This window comes from Lissotriton vulgaris, chromosome 9 (assembly GCF_964263255.1).
Source record: "Lissotriton vulgaris chromosome 9, aLisVul1.2, whole genome shotgun sequence".
In the NCBI taxonomy this organism is placed as follows: Eukaryota; Metazoa; Chordata; class Amphibia; order Caudata; family Salamandridae; genus Lissotriton; species Lissotriton vulgaris.
The window spans coordinates 843,939,992-843,961,378 of record NC_141697.1 but is presented as its reverse complement, the minus strand read 5'-3'; the positions used below and the strand labels follow the sequence as shown (position 1 = coordinate 843,961,378).

Genomic DNA, 21,387 nt, shown 5'->3' with positions numbered 1-21,387 from the left:
GGTCAATGCAGGACACCACTGGCTTAAACTTGAGAAGGCTTCTAAAATTCCATTCTATATTTAGATTATATTAAGAATTATATAAACTCTGCATTACCCTGAGTACTGAAACTGTTTAGTATTGTAGAAGGCAAGACCATATACTGCAAGGCCCTAGTCACAGTTCGCTTTTGAAACATGTGTAAATAGATTGTGAAACCACACAGCTGTGTGAGGACATTGTTAAATCATATTGACCCCTACTAAAGGTGCTGAGATGGAACCTTACCTCTGCTGGATCATTACCCTTAGCACAGGTACTTCTTCAAACATTTTAGAATTAACCACGCACAATGTTTGCTTGACCATATAGTGCAAGGTTACACTAGGGAGAAAGTTCCCTCCATTCCAATGTGATTCAATCTCAACTCTATCTATTTTGCATTTTCTCTTTTTTGTCAAATTTTATTTCCTGTGAACTATTCTGTGATTTGCAAAGTTAGGATAGTGTTGACATGCTTTGGGTATTTACAATGGCTCCCATCTGTCTTTTTCTGCAATGCTGTAGGAAATTACATCCAGCAGTCTGTTAAACTTAGATGCACATTTTGATGAGGGGCTGGGGTGTGTTACCTGCACCACTTTTTTATATACATGTTTGAATTGCTGCTTCTGTTGTACATAATACAACCTCAATCTTGATTGAGCCATTCCTACCCTGGCTGTATTTTGATATGATAATATGTATTTTATTGTATCTTTTATGGATTTTATCAACAGAAGAAAGAGTTATGACGATGATTGTGGTGATGATGATGATAATGACTTTTGTAAAGCACAAAGTAATATCTCCTTTCTAGCTTATAATAAAAAGGGCTGTTGGGGACTCAGTGTGGCTCACACTGTAGAAAGAGAAGGTTTAAACACTCATGCTTCTTTCTTTCCAATGATGCAGGTTTGGGAGGAGGATTGTTCTTCTCTGGTGCCTCTTGCAGATTGGAGCTATGGGCAGTGGAACTGCTTTTGCTCCAGATTTCATCACTTATTGTGTCTTCAAATTCCTCACCGGCATGGGCATCTCAGGCTTCATAATCAATGACATCAGCCTAGGTAAGCACAGTAGATGAACACGTACTTTACCTGTACCAAACAAAACATTCTTCTCTGCTACATAAAATTAATCATGAACCTGCAAATACCTGAAGCTGTGCAGATAAAGTTCTAAATTGGTCAATAATTGTTCAGCTAATTAGTGGCTGAGGTAGGGTAGAGATTTACTGAGCAGTGGTGTTACTGGATGCTTAAAGTGGTCATTCATTGAAAAATTACAAGCAACTTCAGAAACTGATCGGGCCTTATCTCAAACACAAGCCAATAATAACGCATATGGTATTGCTCTCCTGGCATTCGATAACTTTGTTGGAGTTTGTTTCTAGTATCAATGGATGTTCAGCCGAGAGTTGAAAATAGTGAACGGCAATCAAAAAATTAAGGCTAGCGGTTCTTAGCCTGTGGTCATGGGACTCTTGGGGGTCTGCAACGTATAGTTAGGGGTCTCCAACTGCTTTGAAAGTTAAATAATATTAACATATGAATAAAGTGTACATAAATAAAGAAGCCATATGTAAAATGAAAAATTTACAACATTCTGTAAATGTAAAGGAATTTGAACTTGGAAACAAAAAATTGAGGTGCATATTTACAATATTTTGGTATAGGGCAGTGCTGAAAGTCTGTTAACTGTGCTGCCCTGCATCAAAAGAAAAGGGCAGGAATGCACCGTATCTACACGATATGACATATTCCTGTCTTTTCTGCCAGCACCGGAGCACAAACTGCAGAAGAGCGCCAACGCAGGCACCCTTGCACCATGGTGCAAAGGTGTCTATGTTGTTGGCATGATTGGTTTGTGCAGGAAGGGGTACCTTCCTATACAATAACAATCCATGGAGGCGTCTTCCTCATTCTATGTGTAAAACATGGAAAAATGTAAACATTCTCCTTGTTACACCTGCTTTCGGAAGAGGCTAGTTTTGGCGCTGCCCTAGATTTATGCTATTTGGTAAATCTGGAGAAGTGTTAAAAAACATGGAGTGATGGTTAGTAATTGTGTTGTTACTTTCATTACCAGCATGGAAGGGGCAATGTGTGGTGCACGCTGCAGTGGCCTCCTGACGAGAGCCCTGGCAGTTATTGTTTTGCAAATGAAGCACTGCCACAATGTATAAGAGAGCCATAGGACAGAGGCCATTGGAGAGGATGAATTAGATTCCTTACTAGCTGCAAATGCGTTTAAGAACAGGCATGCTTTCTGGCAAGTTATTGGTCTCCCCTTTTTCAGCAACACTATTGATAAAGGTTTTGACAAGTTGTATCCTTACGATGTATGGGTGAATCATTTCGCCCCAGTATATTAATCATCTCTTTCAAGATCTAAGTCAACCCAAAAGGGTAGGGATCTTCAAATGGACAATTGCATAGCCATAGATTTTGAGCTCACCGAAGTAGAGGCCACTATCAGTTGGTGCCCCCATGGTTGGTGCCCCCATGGTAAGGCAGCAACATGAGATGGGATACCATCTGATTTGTTTGGAGATAATATTCAACTCTGGGCATCTTTGGTGATGAATGTCCTCAGAGGTACGTCAAAGTGTTGGCGCCAGCGTTCTTGGACACATTCAATCACCAATATTTAAGAAGGGAAAGAAGGGTGACCATAGGTACTAGCACCTCATCTCACTCATTGATTTCACTGCCATAATTGGTAGCAGAATTCTCCTAGAATGGTTCATGATTTAGGCCCAGGAAAAAAAAATCCTATCTGATGTCCAATATGTTGTCTGAGGTGGGTTGGGAACAGTTGAGCAGTGTTTCAATCTTTACCTGTTGATCAGCAAATACTAGAGCCAAGTCAGTAAACCTATGTCAGGCCTTTTTGGATCTTAGATCGACTTTCGATCATGTTAATTTGTCCAAATTAGAGAACATCATAACCAATTTGCAGCTGATGAGAATATTGTGCGTTTCCTTAGACAGCTGAGTCTGTGCCAGTATCACATGTGGCTCGATTGTCGGAAACACCACATCTTTTGGATGTGTAAGTGGTGTGCATTAGGTTTGTGTGCTCACCCCTTTCCTTTTTACACTGTATATTAATGGCCTAGAAAAATATCTGACAGAAACTGGTAACGGTCGGCCACAATTGGCTTTTGTCCAATACCATTGTTATTGTATGCTGATGATGCAGTGTTGATGGCAAGGACCCCATGCACTACAGACGTTATTGGATCAGCTTACCATCTTTGTGGCACACCTTAACCTTGCCATCAATCAATCGAAAACGTATATAATGTCTATAGGCCTAAATGTGTTAAACATAGAATTTACAGGATCAATAATATTAAGATCAGCTTAATCTCTTCCTTCCTATAACTGGATGTCCTGTTTGATGATTTTTGTACCTTGTAACCTCTAGACAAGGTTTGGACTGTCAGGTTTGCAAGGAGTGTAGAGTCACTGGCAGATTCTCATCTAGGTTTATTTATTTATTTATTTTTACCATTTATTAAGCGCACTGTTACCGGGCAGGTGTCCTGGCGCTAGGTTGGGGGTAAAACCACTGAAAGAAATAATGGTTGTTTATGACATTAAATGTGCTCCAACAGGCACCTACTGTGCGGGACTCTGAGGCAACACATCTTCACTGGGTATTTAACAAATAGAGAATATATTTCTTTGAATATTTACTGCAGTCTCCACTATAGCCTTATGGCACGCAGTAGCAGGCTATACTGGACCCAAGTAGGGGTCCTTGGATTCTAATAATGACTTAAATGGGCACCCCACTTTCACTAATGATTAAGTTGTGGTCCAAAGAAGTCAAAAGGTTACGAACCACTGATCTAGGCAAGTTACCAGTTAGAAACATTTAGCGCATGTGCAAAGTGGAAAATTGCCCTGTGCTACCACCTTCCAGTGCTCCCCGTGGTAAATTGGTAAAGGAGTGCACGTGTACACGTATACACGTATTTTCCTCCTTCTTGCTTACTCATCTTTCTATGTGCCATATCTCTCTATCTCACCTTTGTCTTTATCACTATAATTTTGCATTCTTGCTGTTCCTCCTCTCTCTTGCTCTCTAACTCCCTCTCACCTCTGTCAGTTTTTAGGTCGAGTTTACTCGGACCTATTGCTGCTAACCCAAAAAATTCCTTTCCTAACAGGCGGATTTTGGACAGTGCACGAGAGAGTCACGTGACACCTTGTGGACGAGCATGCCCAGCCTTCCCACTGCCAGCAGCATTGAAGTACACATCAAAGGCTTCCCCAGCACTGCCCCACCCATCAATCACCCTCCCACTGCCAGCAGCATTTCTCCACGGCCGCCAGGCCACATCAAAGGCTTCCCCAGGACTGCCCCGCCCATCAATCACCCTCCCACGCCAGCAGCTCTTCCCGCTCCGACCCCTGCTCTCAGCACCCTGCTGCCCCTGTGAGTCCGCTCCTAAACACACACAGATCCTTCACATTCACAGTGCCTTTACATTTGTGCACACACATCAGTCAATTGTCTCAGGCACCCACACACCTCCGACAAGAATTCTCACACTTGTAACTGTGCTTTTTCAAATAACATCCGCTTCCCAAAATAATCTTTGAACAATGCAGCTTTTAAATTGAATGCTTGTTTCGAGGGGGTCTCCACTCGCTACTGATTTTCTCAGTCTCTTCAATACGCCGTAGCTAACATACCAGACATTAAAACTCCACTGTGCAGACTTTCAGCCCACTCCGGCACCAAACAGCCATTCCTACACTGCATCGTGCACGTGTGCAGGCACAAAAGCGGTACACTACAGCTGCAGCACAGCTCCTGAAAGCTTGAATAGGGGGCGGTTACGCACACAGTACAAGAGCCAACTCATTTAGAAATAACAGCATGGATCCTTCGCCTTGGGGCATAACGTCACACCCCACTCTCTCTGCTGTTCCTCCCCCTCCCTCCAATGCTGTGTGAATGACCTCTTAACTTTAGTACAAGTACGGCATCATCAATTGATTTACTTTTAAAATAAAGATCTGCGCTTTTTCTTAGCGCCACCCGTGGCCGCTCTCATGGACATAGTTCATTATATTGCTCACTTCCATGGAGAGTTTCAGGTTACACAAACCAGAGCTTCGGATTTGGAAGACTCAGTCATTTTTTGGAGGGGGTCTCCACTCGCTACTGATTTTCTCAGTCTCTTCAATATGCCATAGCTAACATACCAGACATTAAAACTCCACTGTGCAGACTTTCAGCCCACTCCGGCACCAAACAGCCATCCCTACACTGCATCGCGCACATGCGCAGGCACAAAAGCGGTACACTACAGCTGCAGCACAGCTCCTGAAAGCTTGAATAGGGGGCGGTTACGCGCACAGTACAAGAGCCGACTCATTTAGAAATAACAGCATGGATCCTTCTCCTTGGGGCATAACGTCATACCCCACTCTCTCTGCTGTTCCTCCCCCTCCCTCCAATGCTGTGTGAACGATCTCTGGAGCTTTTGTTTACCTTATCTACTTGGATCGGACCCGAGTGGTCCCAGCATTTGTGCACTGTGCTCCTCGTAGCCAAAAACCGAATGAAGCAAGACATTACAAACAAAGCTTTTCTGTGTTTTAGGTTCTCAATTAGGCAATGGCTCGCGTAGACACCAATATATTTTTTAAGCTGCTGACTTTTCTGTCTTTTTGACAGTGTAGCATCTTAAGTTTTGTTGTGGATAAGGCTTGAAAGTTTAATTATTTGCACCCACTGGGCTTGAACACAAAACACTGGCATCATTTGCTCAAGCAAACATTTTTTTTTGTCTTATAGCAGTACAAACGTGGCTTCTTCCACCTCTGTTTTTCAGCGTTCACCATATTGCTCCGTCGACAAGTGTTGTTTTATCACATAATCTACAGTTCGGGATCATGACAGTTTTAATGTTGAACAATTGCATGATGTTTCCAGCTGGAGCAGTGTTTTTGGGGAACTCCAGTCACATTGAGCCTCCGGAACTGAAGCATGCAAAGATGCTGGGGGTTAGTAATCATAGACTGCTTTTTTTCTGAAACTTATTGTGTTTCTGTCTTTACCTGGGTAAATGCTCCCCAGTGGAAGACACTGTAAGGATTTCACTTTTGTGGGATGGGAATAGTTACACTTCGCAAAAGAGACTCTTTAATTTTGCCATTTACATGTATGGGTCTGTGACTAGTCCAGTAGGAGTGTTTGTAGCCTGGTGCCCTTCATGTAATTTCACTGCCAGTAGGCTCCCTTCTTCCCGTCATTAATGGGGGGCAGGGCTCTGCGTGGACCCCTAGTGCTAAGTACAGGGGACCTCTTCTAGGGCTTATTCAACCCACTTAATGGCTTCTTTTCAGCATGCCTGCCTTCATCCAGCTTGTGTGGCCAACACGGTCGTGGCGTCGCAAACCCTGTGCGATGCACTGGCGGGTGCCTTTGAGGAGAAGACTGCTAAGATCCTAGAGGGCTTAAAAAACCCTCTGCCAGCAGACCTCGGTCTGGGAGCTCCGGTTAGCCCGATCAGTCGACCCCGGTCAGTCGGGTCTCGTCCTGACCCGGGAGCTCCGAACGGGTCACCCAGTCGACCCCAGCCGAATGATGCAGGCCTTCTACAGGCTACGCTTGGAGTGGGAGCTCCGGGTAATCCCTCCAGTCGACCCCAGGTGGATACACCTGGTCCCACTCTGGGAGCTCTGGTCGGAACACCCAGTCGACCCCATTCGAGTGACCTGGGTCTCTGCTTGGGTGCTCCGGATATTTTATCCAGTCGACCCCAACTAAGACAGTTTCCCCGTCCCTCTTATGAGGAATTCTGCAGCTTGGCACAAACGGTTGCCTCGGGCTCTCCGCTCGACCCACTACCTCCCAAATTTTGGAAGGTCTTCCATGCAGAACTCTTTACGCCGTTGCACGCCATCTGCCTCCAGTCCTTGGAGTCGGCTTGGGTTCCTGATTGCTGGAAGTTAGCAGTGGTATCTCCACTGCTCAAGAAGCCAACGTTAGACCCTGCCTGTCTCTCCAACTACAGGCCTATCTCTTTGCTCCCATTTCCTATTAAGATCATGGAAAAATGGGTGACCCGCTCGCTCTCTGGTTTTCTTGAGAACATCGGTTGGTTTGACGAGGCACAGTTTGGCTTCCGCCCCGGGCATGGGACAGAGTCAGCACTGGTTACCGTATTGGACAACCTCCGGACGCGTGTCGACAGTGGACGGGCAGCCTTTTTAGTGCTGCTCGACATGTCGGCCGCGTTCGACACGGTCTGCCATCAAACCCTCATCAGAAGACTGGAGGAGTGCGGGGTCACAGGGAGCGCAAGAGATTGGTTGGCTTCTTATCTGGGTAGCCGGCAACAGCTGGTCTCGCTTCCTCCTTTCCGCTCTGAGCCACGGAAAGTGGGACAGGGGGTTCCACAGGGCTCGGCCATCAGCCCGATACTTTTCAATCTGTATCTTCGCCCCCTAGTCCAGCTTATTAAATCTTTTGGTGTCTCGGCTTTTAATTACGCCGATGACACCCAGCTGGTCTTTTCTCTGGAAGGTAACAACGCGGTCTCACTGGAAACTTTCCATCGCTGTATGGCAGCTACAGCGGATTGGCTCCGAGCCAATTCCCTCCAATTTAACAGCTCTAAGACGGAGGTGCTCCATTGCTCCAGTGATCGAATTCCGCGGGCTCTTCCAGAGAACTTCTGGCCCACTGCTTTCCTGGAACCAGTAGCGGCGGCGGAATCAGCCCGCAACTTGGGGGTTATTTTTGGCCCGAACCTACAGCTCGACCTGCACGTAAACAAAACTATCTCTACGTGCATGATGCTGTTACGCATGTTGCGCAAAGTTCTGCCTCTTCTCCCCGCCCAGGCCAGGCCAGAGGTAGTTCGCAGTACTATTTTAAGTCGTTTAGACTACTGCAATGCGCTGCTTCTGGAGGCCCCAAAAAACCTGGTGGGGAAGTTACAACGGGTGCAGAACATGGCGGCCAAGCTGGCTCTCTCGCGGGCTAGATCTAGCTCTTCCACTCTGGCTTTAAGAGACCTGCACTGGCTCCCGGTGCATTTGCGAGTGATGTATAAGGCCGCGTGTTTGGTGTTCAAGGCCGTACACCAACAGGGCCCAATACCACTTCGCGACATGTTTGCTTGGTATGCTGCTTCGCGGCCCCTCCGCTCATCCTCAGCCAGCTTGTTGGTGGTCCCGAGGTTCCAGAGAGTCTGTTTTAGTGGGACGACTTGCAGTAGAAAATGTTTACACTCATACCACTGAGGGCCACACAATTACACGCCACAAAATTACACTGCACTCCATGCAACATACACTCCAAATACCACTCAGTGCCACATAACACGCCACATAATTACACTGCACTCAATGTAACAAACACTCCAAATACCACTCAGTGCCACATAATTACACGCCACATAATTACACTGCCCTCAATGCAACATACACTCCAAATACCACTCAGTGCTACATTACACGCCACATAATTACACTGCACTCAATGTAACATACACTCCAAATTCCACTCAGTGCCCCATATTTGCCCGCCACATAATTACACTGCACTCATGCAACACACACTCCAAATACCACTCAGTGCCACATAATTACTTGCACATAATTACACTCTACTGAATGCAATACACACTCCACACAAAACCATTCAGTGCCACATATTTATATGCTACATAATTACACTGCACTCAATGCAACATACACTCCAAACAATACCACTCAGTGCCACATAATTAAACGCCACATAATTACACTCTACTGGATTCAACATACACTCCAGACAATACCACTCAGTGCCACGTAATTACACGCCACATAATTACACTGCACTCAATGCAACATACACTGCAAATACCACTCAGTGCCACATAATTACACGCCACATAATTACACTGCGCTCAACGCAACATACACTCCAAATACCAATCAGTGACACATAATTACATGCCACATAATTACACTGCTCTATCTAACTATCGCCCTCACTCTATCGCCCCTCACTCTATCAATCTATCTATCGCCCTGACTCTATCTATCGCCCTCCCTCTATCTATCGTCCTCACTCTATCTATCACCCTCACTCTATCTATCTATCGCCCCTAACTCTATCTATCGCCCTCACTCTATCTATCGCCCCTCACTCTGTCTATCTATCACCCCTCAGTCTATCTATCGCCCTCACTCTATCTATCTCCCTCACTATTTCCCTTACTCTATCTATCACCCTCACTCTATCTATCGCCCTCACTCCATCTATCGCCCTCACTCTATCTATTGCCCTCACTCTATCTATCTATCTATCTATCTATCTATCTATCTATCTATCTATCTATCTATCTATCTATCTATCTATCTATCTATCTATCTATCTATCTATCTATCTATCTATCTGTCTGTCTATCTATCTTTCTATCTATCTATCGCACTCACTCTATCTATCGCCCTCACTCTATCTATCGCCCTCACTCTATCTATCTATCGCACTCACTCTATCTATCTATCGCACTCACTCTATCTATCGCACTCATTCTATCTATCTAGCACACTCACTCTATCTATCTATCGCACTCTATCTATCACATCACCACAGCATCACTCAGGGGCACCACAACATCACTATGCCCTACCACAGCATCACTGAACGCCACAGCATTACGTGTGGCCACCTGTTAGACCTGGCACCTTGGCGTGAGTCTCCCTTCCACTTTTTGCTGATGTGCCTCCGATGTTTTGCTGGTTGTCCGATACTCAGGGCACTGCGCCACGGCTGACCCGTGCCGCAGTGCAAGTGCTCCCTACTGTAAATTATACATGCGATTGGTATCCATGATTGGTTCATAGGATTTACTGTTAGTCCCTAGTAAAGCGCACTAGAGAGTGCCGGGGCTTGTAGATGCCAATACTGCTGGTGGGCCTGCAGCGCTGGTTGCGCCACCCACCGAAGCAGCCGTAAAGATGTGTCTGGGAACTGCGACCGCAGAACCCGCGTGCGGTCTCGTACCGTCACGTTAGCTGGGCAAGTGCCCCCACTTGCCAGCACCGACCCTTCCCTTGACTACATATTAGTCACCCCTATGGTAGGCCTGCGGGCAGGGTGCGTTGTAGGTGTAAGGTAGGACAAGCCCTGATGTGCGTGGCATGTCCTAGTAGTGACTTACAACCAAGACCGTATTTCACTATTGAAGGCTACCCGCTCCATTAGGCCAGACTGAGCTGCGAGAATTATTACACCCTATAATCCCCGCAGGCTCAAGGAGCATGGTAGCGAGTCATGTTTAGTATGCCTGAACTCAGGATGATAAAATATTTCTTGTAGTCAAGTTTATTTTAGTATCCTGGGTTTGCAAATGCTACTTTTAGAAAGTTAGCATTTGCTTGCTTAACCATTTCGGCCCGCCTCTGCTGGTATGTGTATCTGACTGTCTGGGATGTGTGAGTGACAGGGCTGGAGGGATGACAGGTGGTGAATGCGCAGATTACACCTTAGTGGGAGGTAGGAGTGCCTCTTGACTCGAACTGTAGCTGTGCTCGGCCACCACAATGCTGGCTCCACCCTCCTGGGGAGCGGCGGATGACTCTGCCGACGCCTCGCCCAGGAAGGGCGAAGCCCCCATCAACAAGGTACTCTGGCCACCCCTGTCCGCACAATGCTGGCTCCACCTCCTGTGGGGCGTCTGATGCGCCTGCCCCTCACACTGAAAGCAGAAGCCGGAGTACACCCACCGGGGTACTCAAGGACTGAGAGTGGCTATGCAAAGGCCCCCCCCTGGCCTGCGAGAACAAAAGAATTGGCCTATAAAAGAAGGAGCCCTGCTCCTTGAAAATTAGATCCTGTTTGGGCCACAGAAGGACTCTGCCCTACGAGAAGGACCGTGAGAGACAAGGAAGGGTGCTGACTCTTGCCTGTGTCTGGTGCCTTGCTGCTGAAGGAGAGGAAGAAGAAAAGACTACGAGAAGACTTTTGCTTTACTTTGTGCCAAACTCTGCTAAGGAGATCTCCAAGGGCTTGCAACTGAACTTGCCCCCTGATCAGCGTCCCAGGACCAGTGGACGCTACCCCCTTGGAAGAAAGCGACTGCGGGTGCTGACCATCGCCGCAGCACCGACGGAGGAATATCCTCCAAGGCAACGACATCCACCTGACCACCGTGACCGGGGCCCAAAGCAACAGCGAGAGCAAAGTAAGGACCAGCCGCCGCTGACCCGAACACCGTGACCGCAACTGCACCGGGAGCCCGAGAGCAACACGAAGGACGACCCGTCCGGTCCGAGCTCTCGAGGTGACTGCATAACGAGCAGCCACTCACCTGCAAAGACGGACAGTTGCCCTGTGAGAATCCGCAAGGTCGGTAGTCTGCCCGACAGCCCAGCTGTGAGTCCACAGCTGCACCGGCACTTGGCTGGGTACGTCCTGCACTTGGGGACCGTACTGCCACTTGCCACCGCCGCACAGCCGCCGCCTCCAGGGTCGGATCGGACGACGAGGAGAGGACCCTGCCGCCACAGAACACCGCTGCCCCGGATGACCAGTGACCTGCTCGGCTGAAGAGCCGCAACGATCAGCGACCCCGGGAAGGCAACGCGACGTGGGACAGATCCCCTGGACGCCGCCGGTTCCACAAGAACTTTGGTTAACACCGGCCTACGGGCCCTCAGAGAACTGCTATAAGAACTGTGGTAACCTGAACTGAGTAATTTGCAACCGTTATCGTAAAGTGCGTTGACTGTGTTCACAAGCCTGCTTGAAATCTATATAAAGATATATATTTTTACAGAATACAGTCTGGTCTCGTTGTGTGGTGGGTTGGTTGTAAAGGTGTACTATTGCAAGTGTTTAACCCTATGTGCCCCAAAGATTAGCCTACGACTGCTTAAGCCACACTACCTAGAGGGTAAGCAGAGGTTGTCTGGAAGGTAACCCTCAGCCCTGACGAGGAAGAGAGAGTCCCTGCTTGTCGCTAGTGTTGCACTGCGCCAACTAGAGCCTCCCCCTTCCTACACCACCACAACATCCCTCAGCGCCACCACTGCATCAATCTGTGCAACCATTCAACAACAACTGGTTCAAATATGTTCTATCAATGTTTCAAGCTTTATTACAAATGTCACAAAAAGATGTTAATATTTCACTTCTGTTCTTGGATTTTCATCACAATAAAATACACTGAACATAATCTTCACAAAAGTTATTTTCAAAACTTTAAGCTACTGACATTATAAATTACAATAACTTTCATTTAAGTATTAATTATAAAAAAAATGAAAAGCCATTGTTATTTGTAATATCAATACATCTAAGTCACGTAAATACAACACATATTGCATTACAAATGCTATAGGTGTCATATTTGCAAAAGTTATAACTATTGGCATTGTAAATGACAAAGCTATTAATTTCGCTATTTTCAAAACCAACACATAAATACAAAATGTGTCATTTACAATATCAATAGCTCAAACTTTCATAATGCGAGACCTATTGCATTGCAAATGCTTGTTCTATCTTACCATAGCATCCTTTGTAATAACCAACTTGTTATGTTTCACTTTGTGACCATGACCAGCATGTTCTCTATTGCACTGTGTATGTCAAGATTCTCTATTCAAGAGTGTTCATACGGTTTGTTGAAGAAATCCTACAAATCAGTTGCTGCTTGAACTGCGTGGATAGGACGTTTCTTCTTGTAGATGCTAACTTGAAATAAAGATCTACCTGCTGATCTTCACTACGCGTTACGACCTACTTTGTTACACTGGTGACGATCTGGCGAAAATAAAAGGACTCGGAGATTCATCTACAGCTCCCAGAAAGAAACTTCCTAACCAGAGCCGGACTGGGAACCAAAACTGGCCCTGGTAAAGAGCTTGGCCGGCCCCCCTCGGAGCAGCCGAACTGTTTGCCCGGCCGGTTTCTGACGATTTTGTTACAGAGGCCGATTTTGCAGCTCTGCTGCAAAAACAGCCCCTGTGATAAAACGGCCCCCAGGGTCCCAAAATCGACCCCCACCCTAGCGGCCCACCTGGGAAAGCCCGGTGCCTGCTACAGCCAGTCCGGCCCTGGTCCTAACACAGCTGTTTACATGACGATCCTCTGCCCTGCTCACTGTTGACTTCACACCATGAGGTACTGTTTCTATTGCTCCCACTAGCTCCCTGTTTCTCCTTTACTTTAAAACAAGCTTTTGCAGACAATTTGGGAGATTTAAAAAAACTTACAGTTCCCTCGCGCACATATTTTTCCTCACGCTCATCTTCACGGGGCCCTCAGACAAGCAGTGTTACCCCAGCAACTGTGTTCCCTTCCCAACAACACCACCCCATAGCTACGTATAGACTCACAGGGTTACTGTGACAAACTAGATCTTATCACCAAGCAGCATTTCCATGGCAACTGTGTTCCCGTCGCTGCATTCCCTTTACAGTGTTACCTCAACATGGAGTATCAAGGGGTTACCGTGGAAACCCGCGTAACAAGTAAATTATTCTGTCACTGCTATCCAAGGCGTTACGTCAGCCAAGCTTAGTTTTTAAAGAGATTACTGTGACAACTCATTTCCTTCAACTTCATTAATCAGTAGCAGTTTTTTTTTGTACTGCCTTCCTCATTGACGGGCACAACTTTATCTTCTGGCCATTGTAAACGCCTGTAAATTCATCTGCGTACATACGTGGAAATTTCAGCTGCTTTCCCCAAAACATCTCTACACCAACTGTTTGCCTCAACTTCCAGCTTTACTACAGTGATAAACACACTGCTTTTTAAAAGTGCTTTCACCACCTTGCTACTTTACTGTTATACTGTGATAGGCCCAAATTTCAACACTACTGCAGTGATAAACACACTTCTATTCAAGTGCTGCCTACTACAGTGATAAGTACACTGTTTTTAAAAAAAACTGCTTTCACAACCTTGCTATTTTAGAATTCTATGGTGATAGGCTCACCTTTCAACTCTACTACAGTGGTGAGCACACTACCATTCTAGTACTTTCTACTACAGTGATAAGCACACTAGTATTTAAAGTGCTTTCACCACCTTACTATTTTACTGTTCTATGGTGATTGGCACACCTTGTTTCACAGTGTTCTCACACACTCACTACATTTCAGAGTCTATTATCCTCCCTGTAAAACAGTTGCTCTTGCAATGCAGAACGTCACTTTGCCTCCTTTCTTCCTCTCCCATCCAGGTGAACCTTCCATTCGCTAGTCAAAGTGGAAGAAGGTTTTTCTCAATTACGCAAGAGTATGTGGAGTTTAATTGAATGCCGAGAGGAAGTTCCCTTTGCTCTTATACTGCCTGGGCTCAGCGGGGCAAGAAGTTTTTGAACACTTACCAGAACTGACTGATGACAAATCAAATAGCCACAATGAGTTTCAAATCTGTTTAAAGAAATTAGACAAGCATTACCTCCCTACTGTTTTAGAGAGATTTCACTTTGGGAAGCGTATACAATTGGCCCAAGAGTCTGTTAAGGTATATATTGCACACTTACTAAAACTGGCTTTTACCTGTAAATTTGAGGGTACGCTTAAAGAACGCACCCGTGACCAATTTATGTTGGGTTGCAACATAGAAAAATCAAGGATGAATTGTGGTAGAAAGATGACCCCAAACTAGAAGAGGTCATCTTGATTGCAAAACGCCTTCAACACTCTCTTGCTTGTGTTGAGGGTATAAAAAAGGAGAACGGCGCCAGTGGTGAAAAAGTACAGTGTGACCAAGTCTAAAGTTCCCAAATCAAGTGAAACTTTACCTCTAAAATCCAAGGATGAGCTTTACTGTAATCAATCAATCATTATATTTGTAAAGCGCGCTACATACCCGTGAGGGTCTCAAGGCGCTGGGGGGGGGGGGGGGGGGGGGGGCTGCTACTGATCGAAGAGCCAGGTCTTGAGAAGTCTTCTGAAGGCCAGCAGGTCCCGGGTCTGTCGTAGGCTGGTAGGGAGAGTGTTCCAGGTCTTGGCAGCGATGTAGGAGAAGGATCTGCCGCCAGCAGTGGTTTTCCAGACGCGTGGAACTGTGGAGAGAGCGAGGGTGGCAGAGAGGAGGCTGCAGGTGGGGGAGTAGAAGCTGAGTCGGTCGTTGAGGTATGCTGGTCTGGCATTGTGTAGGGCTTTGTGTGCGTGGATGAGGAGTTTGAAGGTGATGCTCTTGTTGACGGGAAGCCAGTGCAGGCCTCTCAGGTGGGGTGTGATGTGGCTGCGTCGGGGGACGTCGAGGACCAGTCGTGCCGAGGCGTTCTGGATGCATTGCAGCCGTCTCAGGAGCTCGGTTGTTGTTCCTGCATAGAGGGCGTTTCCATAGTCCAGTCTGCTGGTGACGAGAGCCTGGGTGACGGTTCTTCTCGTGTCGGAGGGTATCCATTTGAAGATCCTGCGTAGCATTCGGAGGGTGTTGAAGCAGGAGGCGGAGACGGCGTTGACCTGCATGGTCATAGTGAGGGCGGAGTCGAGGATGACCCCTAGGTTGCGTGCGCGGTTGGTAGGTTCTGGGGCAGTTCCTAGCGATGTGGGCCACCAGGAGTTGTCCCAGGCTGAGGGGGTTGAGCCGAGGATGAGGACCTCCGTCTTGTCTGAATTCAGCTTCAACTTGCTGTCCTTCATCCATTTGGCGACGGCCTTCATTCCTCTGTGGAGGTTGGCTTTGGCAGTGTGGGGGTCTTCGGTGAGGGAGATGATCAGCTGTGTGTAGTCGGCGTAGGAGATGATGTTGAGGATATGTTGTCGTGCGACGTGGGCGAGTGGTGGCATGTAGATATTGAACAGTGTCGGGCTGAGGGATGATCCCTGAGGAATGCCGCAGATGATCTTGGTGGTCTTGGAGCGGAAGGGTGGGAGGCGGATGCTCTGGGTTCTGTCAGAGAGGAAGGATGTGATCCAGGCCAGGGCCTTCTCTTGGATTCCGGCTTCATGGAGGCGCGCTGTTAGGGTGCAGTAGCAGACAGTGTCGAAGGCTGCTGATAGGTCCAGAAGGATGAGGGCGGCTGTTTCTCCTTTGTCCATGAGGATCCTGATGTCGTCGGTGGCGGCGATGAGGGCGGTCTCGGGGCTGTGGTTGCTGCGGAAGCCTGACTGGGGTGGGTCCAGGATATTGTTGTCTTCAAGGTAGCAGGTCAACTGCCAGTTGACGATCTTCTCTGTGACCTTCGCCGGTAGAGGGAGCAAGGAGATGGGCCGGAAGTTCTTGAGGTTGTTGGGGTCCACCTTGGGTTTCTTGAGTAGGGCATTGATCTCTGCATGCTTCCAGCTCTCTGGGAAGGTTGCTGTCTTGAAGGAGATGTTGATTGTTTTCCAGAGGTGGGGGGCGATGGCTGTGCTGGCTTTGTTGAAAACGGGATGAGGGCATGGGTCAGAAGCGGACCCAGAGTGGATGGAGTTCATGGTTTTGACGGTGTCATCGTTGCTGACGTTGGACCAGGTGGTCAGGTGGCTGGTGCTCATGGTGGTCGCAGGGGTGGTGGTCTCGGCGGTGGAGGTGGGGGTGGTGGTGTTGAAGCTGTCGTGGATGCCGGTGATCTTGAGGTGAAAGAAGGTGGCCAGTGAGTCGCATAGATCTTGTGATGGTGATATGTCGTTGGTGTTGGCGCTGGGGTTGGAGAGTTTTTTCACGATGTTGAAGAGCTCTTTGCTGTAGTGTGCGTTGTTGTCTAGGCGATTCTTGAAGGCGGTCCTCTTGGCAGTCCTGATGAGTTGGTGGTGTCTGCGGGTGGCGTCCTTGTGGGCGGTGTAGCTGTCTGGTATTCGGTCGCGGAGCCAGTTCTTCTCCAGCTTCCGACAGGTGCGCTTGGAGGTTCAGAGGTCTTCAGTGAACCAGACGTCTTTCTTGTTGGCATGATTGGTGGCGTAGGTCTTGAGTGGGGCGAGGGTGTTGGTGCAGTCGTTGATCCACTTTTTGATGTTGATGGCAGCGGTGTCGGGGTCGGTGGGGTCGGCGGGTGGTCCCAGGGTGAGGGCGGTGGTCAGTTGGTCCTCTGTGATCCTGCCCCAGCAGCGGCAAGGCATCTGTTGGGTGCGGTGGTGTGTGGTGGGTCTCCTGAAGGTGAAGTGGACGCATCTGTGGTCTGTCCAGTGGGGTTCGGTCGTGTGGTTGAAGGAGACGTGGCGACTTGCGGAGAAGATGGGGTCCAGTGTGTGTCCAGCGGCGTGGGTGGGTGTCGTCACGAGCTGTTTGAGTGTGAGGTTGGCGAGGTTGTCGATAAGGGCAGTGGAGTTGGCGTTGTTGTTGTTCTCGAGGTGGAAGTTCAGGTCCCCGAGGAGGATGTAGTACATGGAGGCGACGGCGTGGGTGCTGATGAGGTCGGCGATGGCGTCGCTGAACTGTGGCCGGGGTCCGGGTGGTCTGTAGACGAGTGTTCCTCTGAGGGTGGTGTTGGGGTCGGTGTGGATCTGGAAGTGCATGTGCTCGGCGGTGGTGATGGTGTCGTCGGTGCTGGTTGAGACTCTGAGGGTGTCCTTGTGGATGATGGCGATTCCCCCTCCCACTACGTTGGTGCGGTCTCTGCTGGAGATCTTGCAGCACTCTGGGATGGCTATGGCGATGTCTGGTGCCGAGGTGGTGTTCAGCCAGGTCTCCGGCAAGAATATGACGTCGGGTTTGGTTGCGTCTAGAAGGTCCCAGAGTTCGATGGCGTGCTTGCAAGCGGAGCGGGTGTTGAGGAGGATGCATCGGAGGTGGTTAGGTTCTCTGATTGATGGTTTGGCGGGCCGGATGCTGGGGAAGCTGCAGTTCCGGCTGGTGATAGGCCCTTGGGTGAGCTTCATGGTGGCCCAGTAGCAGGGGTGATCTCGTCAGGGATTGAGTGCGTGGAAGGTGCTGGAGTCGTAGTGCAGTCTGATGTTGTGGCGGTTTCGTGGTCCAGGGGTTATGGTGCTGGGCTCGGCCCAGGCGCGGACGGGCGCAGACGGGCTTGCCTTTGGCATGCCTTTGGCGCGCCAGTTGCGCGCCCGCTGCGCATGTTATCGCTGTGACATGATTGGCCACTTGGCTAATGATAAGTCTTGTCCTGCTTTAACATCTAAGTCCGATAATTGTGGGAAAGTAGGGAAAGCTTGTAGAGCAAAGAAATATTTAAAAAAACAAGCTGGTGAAAGAAGTCTGCATACAGAATGAATCTGATTCAGACCCTGATGAACTACACTGTGGTGAGGTGTTGGTTAAGGTTGTCCAGAGTATTGATGAGAGTTCTAAGAGTCCTGTTGATAGTGTTCAAGTGAATGGTAACACTGTCACTCTGGGGTGAAAGTTAAGTTAATCCCGAAAAGCTTTCAGGACACTACTTTTTTCAACAAGGTGAAGGTTTTCAAAACTGATATCAAACCTCTTGCATATGGTAGACAACCTATAAAAATGTTTGGTTATTTTGTGGGTGATATTGAGTACACAGGTAGACTTACTGCCGGGAAGATCTATATCTCGTCCAGGGGAGAAAGTATCATGAGCTGGCTCCATCAATCTGATCTCGGAATGACATTGATTCCTGGGGGCAATCCTTGCATTGTTCTAAGTGTCAATAACCCTGAGTCCATTAAAATTGTTCAAGTGAGTGACTTATGTAGTGAGTTCGAACAAGTCTTCAGTGAAAAGTTGGGTTGTCTATCTGACTATATACACAGAATCACTCTTAGAGCTGAAGCTACTCCTGTCTCTTGCAAAGTGCTCAGTCTGCCTTTGGCGCTGAGGGAGCCCATGCGGAGTGAGCTAGAGAAGTTGAAGAAAGAAGGCATCATAGTGAAGACCGAGGCTAGTGATTGGTTGGCTCCTGTTGCTCTCGCCCGCAAGGCTTCTGGTGAGGTGAGGCGGTGTCTAGACCTTTGCGGTCTAAATCCTGCTGTTATTGCTGACAGGTGCCCTCTCCCTAATATTACGGAAATGCTGACCCAATTAGAGAGGGCTGAAAGTTTTACTACCTTTGATCTAAGAGCCGCATACCACCAGATTAGGATTGATAGTGATTCAATCAATTTGACAGCCTTCATCACTCCGTTTGGGTCATACAAATTTACAGGTCTTCCCCTTGGTCTCAACTCCGCAGCCTCTGTCTTCCAGCGAGTTATGGAGGATGTCTTACATGGGTTGTCTGGTGTTAAGGTATACCAAGATGATGTCCTGGTACATGGTTCCTCACAAAAAGTTCAAGATGAGAGCCTCAGGGCAGTTTTAAAGAGGTTTAGGTCTCGCTGCTTGACCTTACGTGAAAACAAATGCAGATTCAACCTCTCGGAAATTGATTACTTGGGACATACGTTGACGAAGGATGGGGTTAAACCTAGAAATCATCTGGTAAAAACCATTAAAAGTCTCCCTATTCCTTAATCTAGGGATGATTTGGTCACCTTCAACTGCATAACGGAATACTATATTAAATTTGTTCCACAGTTTGCCTCGTGCACGTTTACCCTAAGGTCACTCTTAAAAAAAGTTATTAATTTTTTATGGTCGACCCAGTGCCAAGTAGAATTTGATGACATAAAAAGTGCCTTGAGTTGTGCCCCATCTTTCCAAAGTTTTGACACTACGGCTCATTCCATTTTGCTTACAGATGCAAGTTCTAAGGCTCTGGGTGTGATAGAGCGCGCAGTCCACCCGGGTCACCGAGATTACCAATTTCTTACACGCACTGGGCCCTGGCGTGCAAATTCAGATACAACAATGACATTTGGGTGAACCGGGTGATGATTACTTTTGTTTCTCCTCCTGCACGCTGCTATGAGCAATTAAAGTTTGGTTTCACCTCTGCTTACCATGTACCCGACTTACCACAGGCACATTACTTATGACAGATCTGGAGCTATCAGGGAAATAGTAGACAGGGCCTAGGAACAATACTCTTCATAAATCAGTACATACTTATCCACAATTTCTGTAAAATGACCACAGACACCTGATGAAGTTAAAAGTTTTATATAGAAGTTCAAAGAAAATATGACAAGGCAATAAGTGATATGCAGAATAATACGTCAAACATTAGTATCAAAACCACTAGGTAACTATGAATTAAAACTAGGACCATTTGAGTATATGGGAAGACTAAAGGTAGGAATTTAGAACAGAGCTAGTCACTGCAACTTTATACTAGGACATAGGACATGGATGGGACCTAGAACATGTACTTAACCTAAGTGCTTTAGACTATTCTTGCTAAGTTCACCGCAATCATACTAAAGGAAAGGGAAAAATTGGAACATACTAATAAAATATAACAGTTTGGCAATTCTCTAAAGGTGGGGAGAGAAGTGGAACAATTCTAATAAACAATTGCATATAACTTGCTTTTCAAGGTGATAGAGCAATATCACAGGCAAGAGTGCTTTATTAAGAATATGGAGAGAGAGAGAGAGAGAGACGCAAACCCACAGACTAATAATTACCTAGTTCAGAATGAAGACCAACCCTGGCCACGGGTCAGTTGGAAGGACGGGGACAAGGACCCTCAAAAAGGAATGCCAGAATGCGAGCAGGTACAGCTCACGGGCAGTCAGGACAGGATACCCCTCAGGATTTGGGATCGGGACTGGGCTCACCAAGGTATGACCAACACCCACAGCTTCGGAAGCAACGCCTGCGTTACCCCTCTCTGCAAGTAATCCGCCAGTAACCCCGATTGGGTTTTCGAATTTCCCAGCAAAGTGCTTCGCCAGCACTTAGGATTATTTCCACCCCTTAGGAGTTTGTGGAAAGTATGGACAGAGTGCTCCGCAGCACTTTAGATTGAGCACCTATAGAGTTCGTAGGGTCAGTGACAGGTCTGCTACTCGGACAAGTCGGACAATTTTCCTAAGCTAAACTAGGGCAGTTATACTGTTTTGGGGTCCCTCAGACCACCCACTAATGTTGCAAGTGACAGTTTCCCACATTATGATTGGTCAGGAGAGGTGATTTGGTCATTGTCACCTCCTAGAATTCAGTGTTCCCATCATTATTATTCAATTTTGCACACCCGCCCCTTGGGTTCACGTTCCCAGGCATAGGAATACAGAATACAATACAAGCGTACAGCATATAGCAACAGTGTTTCTTGGTTCAAGGTGCAATACTACATCTTCGGGATGGGTTCTCAGGCGCATCGTGCTTCAGGAGCCAGCTGGCTTGTTTTAGCTTCTGCGCAGTGAGGATTCTCCCAGGTCACATGACAGGGTTCAGAGGAGCCTCAGCATGACGTCGCTCATGTATGCCCCCAGCCCACAAAGACGCGGTACATGAAAAGTAAGCGAAAACAAATTAAAATCACATATAAAATGATCACACTGTATACCATGATGAAATTCTAAACATCCCTTATTTTATAATGATTATAGCATTACTGTTTAGTGCGAAAAGACAGATAGGCTGAAGCA

At 47.4% G+C, this 21,387-nt stretch overlaps 1 protein-coding gene across 1 annotated transcript in view; it reads left to right on the top strand.

Moving 5' to 3' along the window:
• LOC147692349 (solute carrier family 22 member 6-A-like) overlaps window positions 1–21,387 on the top strand; it is a 1,393,226-nt gene that overhangs the window by 595,402 nt on the left and 776,437 nt on the right. The window contains exon 3 of the mRNA XM_086938578.1: window positions 935–1,089. Within this exon, the coding sequence (XP_086794704.1) occupies window positions 935–1,089 (155 nt within the window). The remainder of the gene's footprint in view (window positions 1–934; window positions 1,090–21,387) is intronic.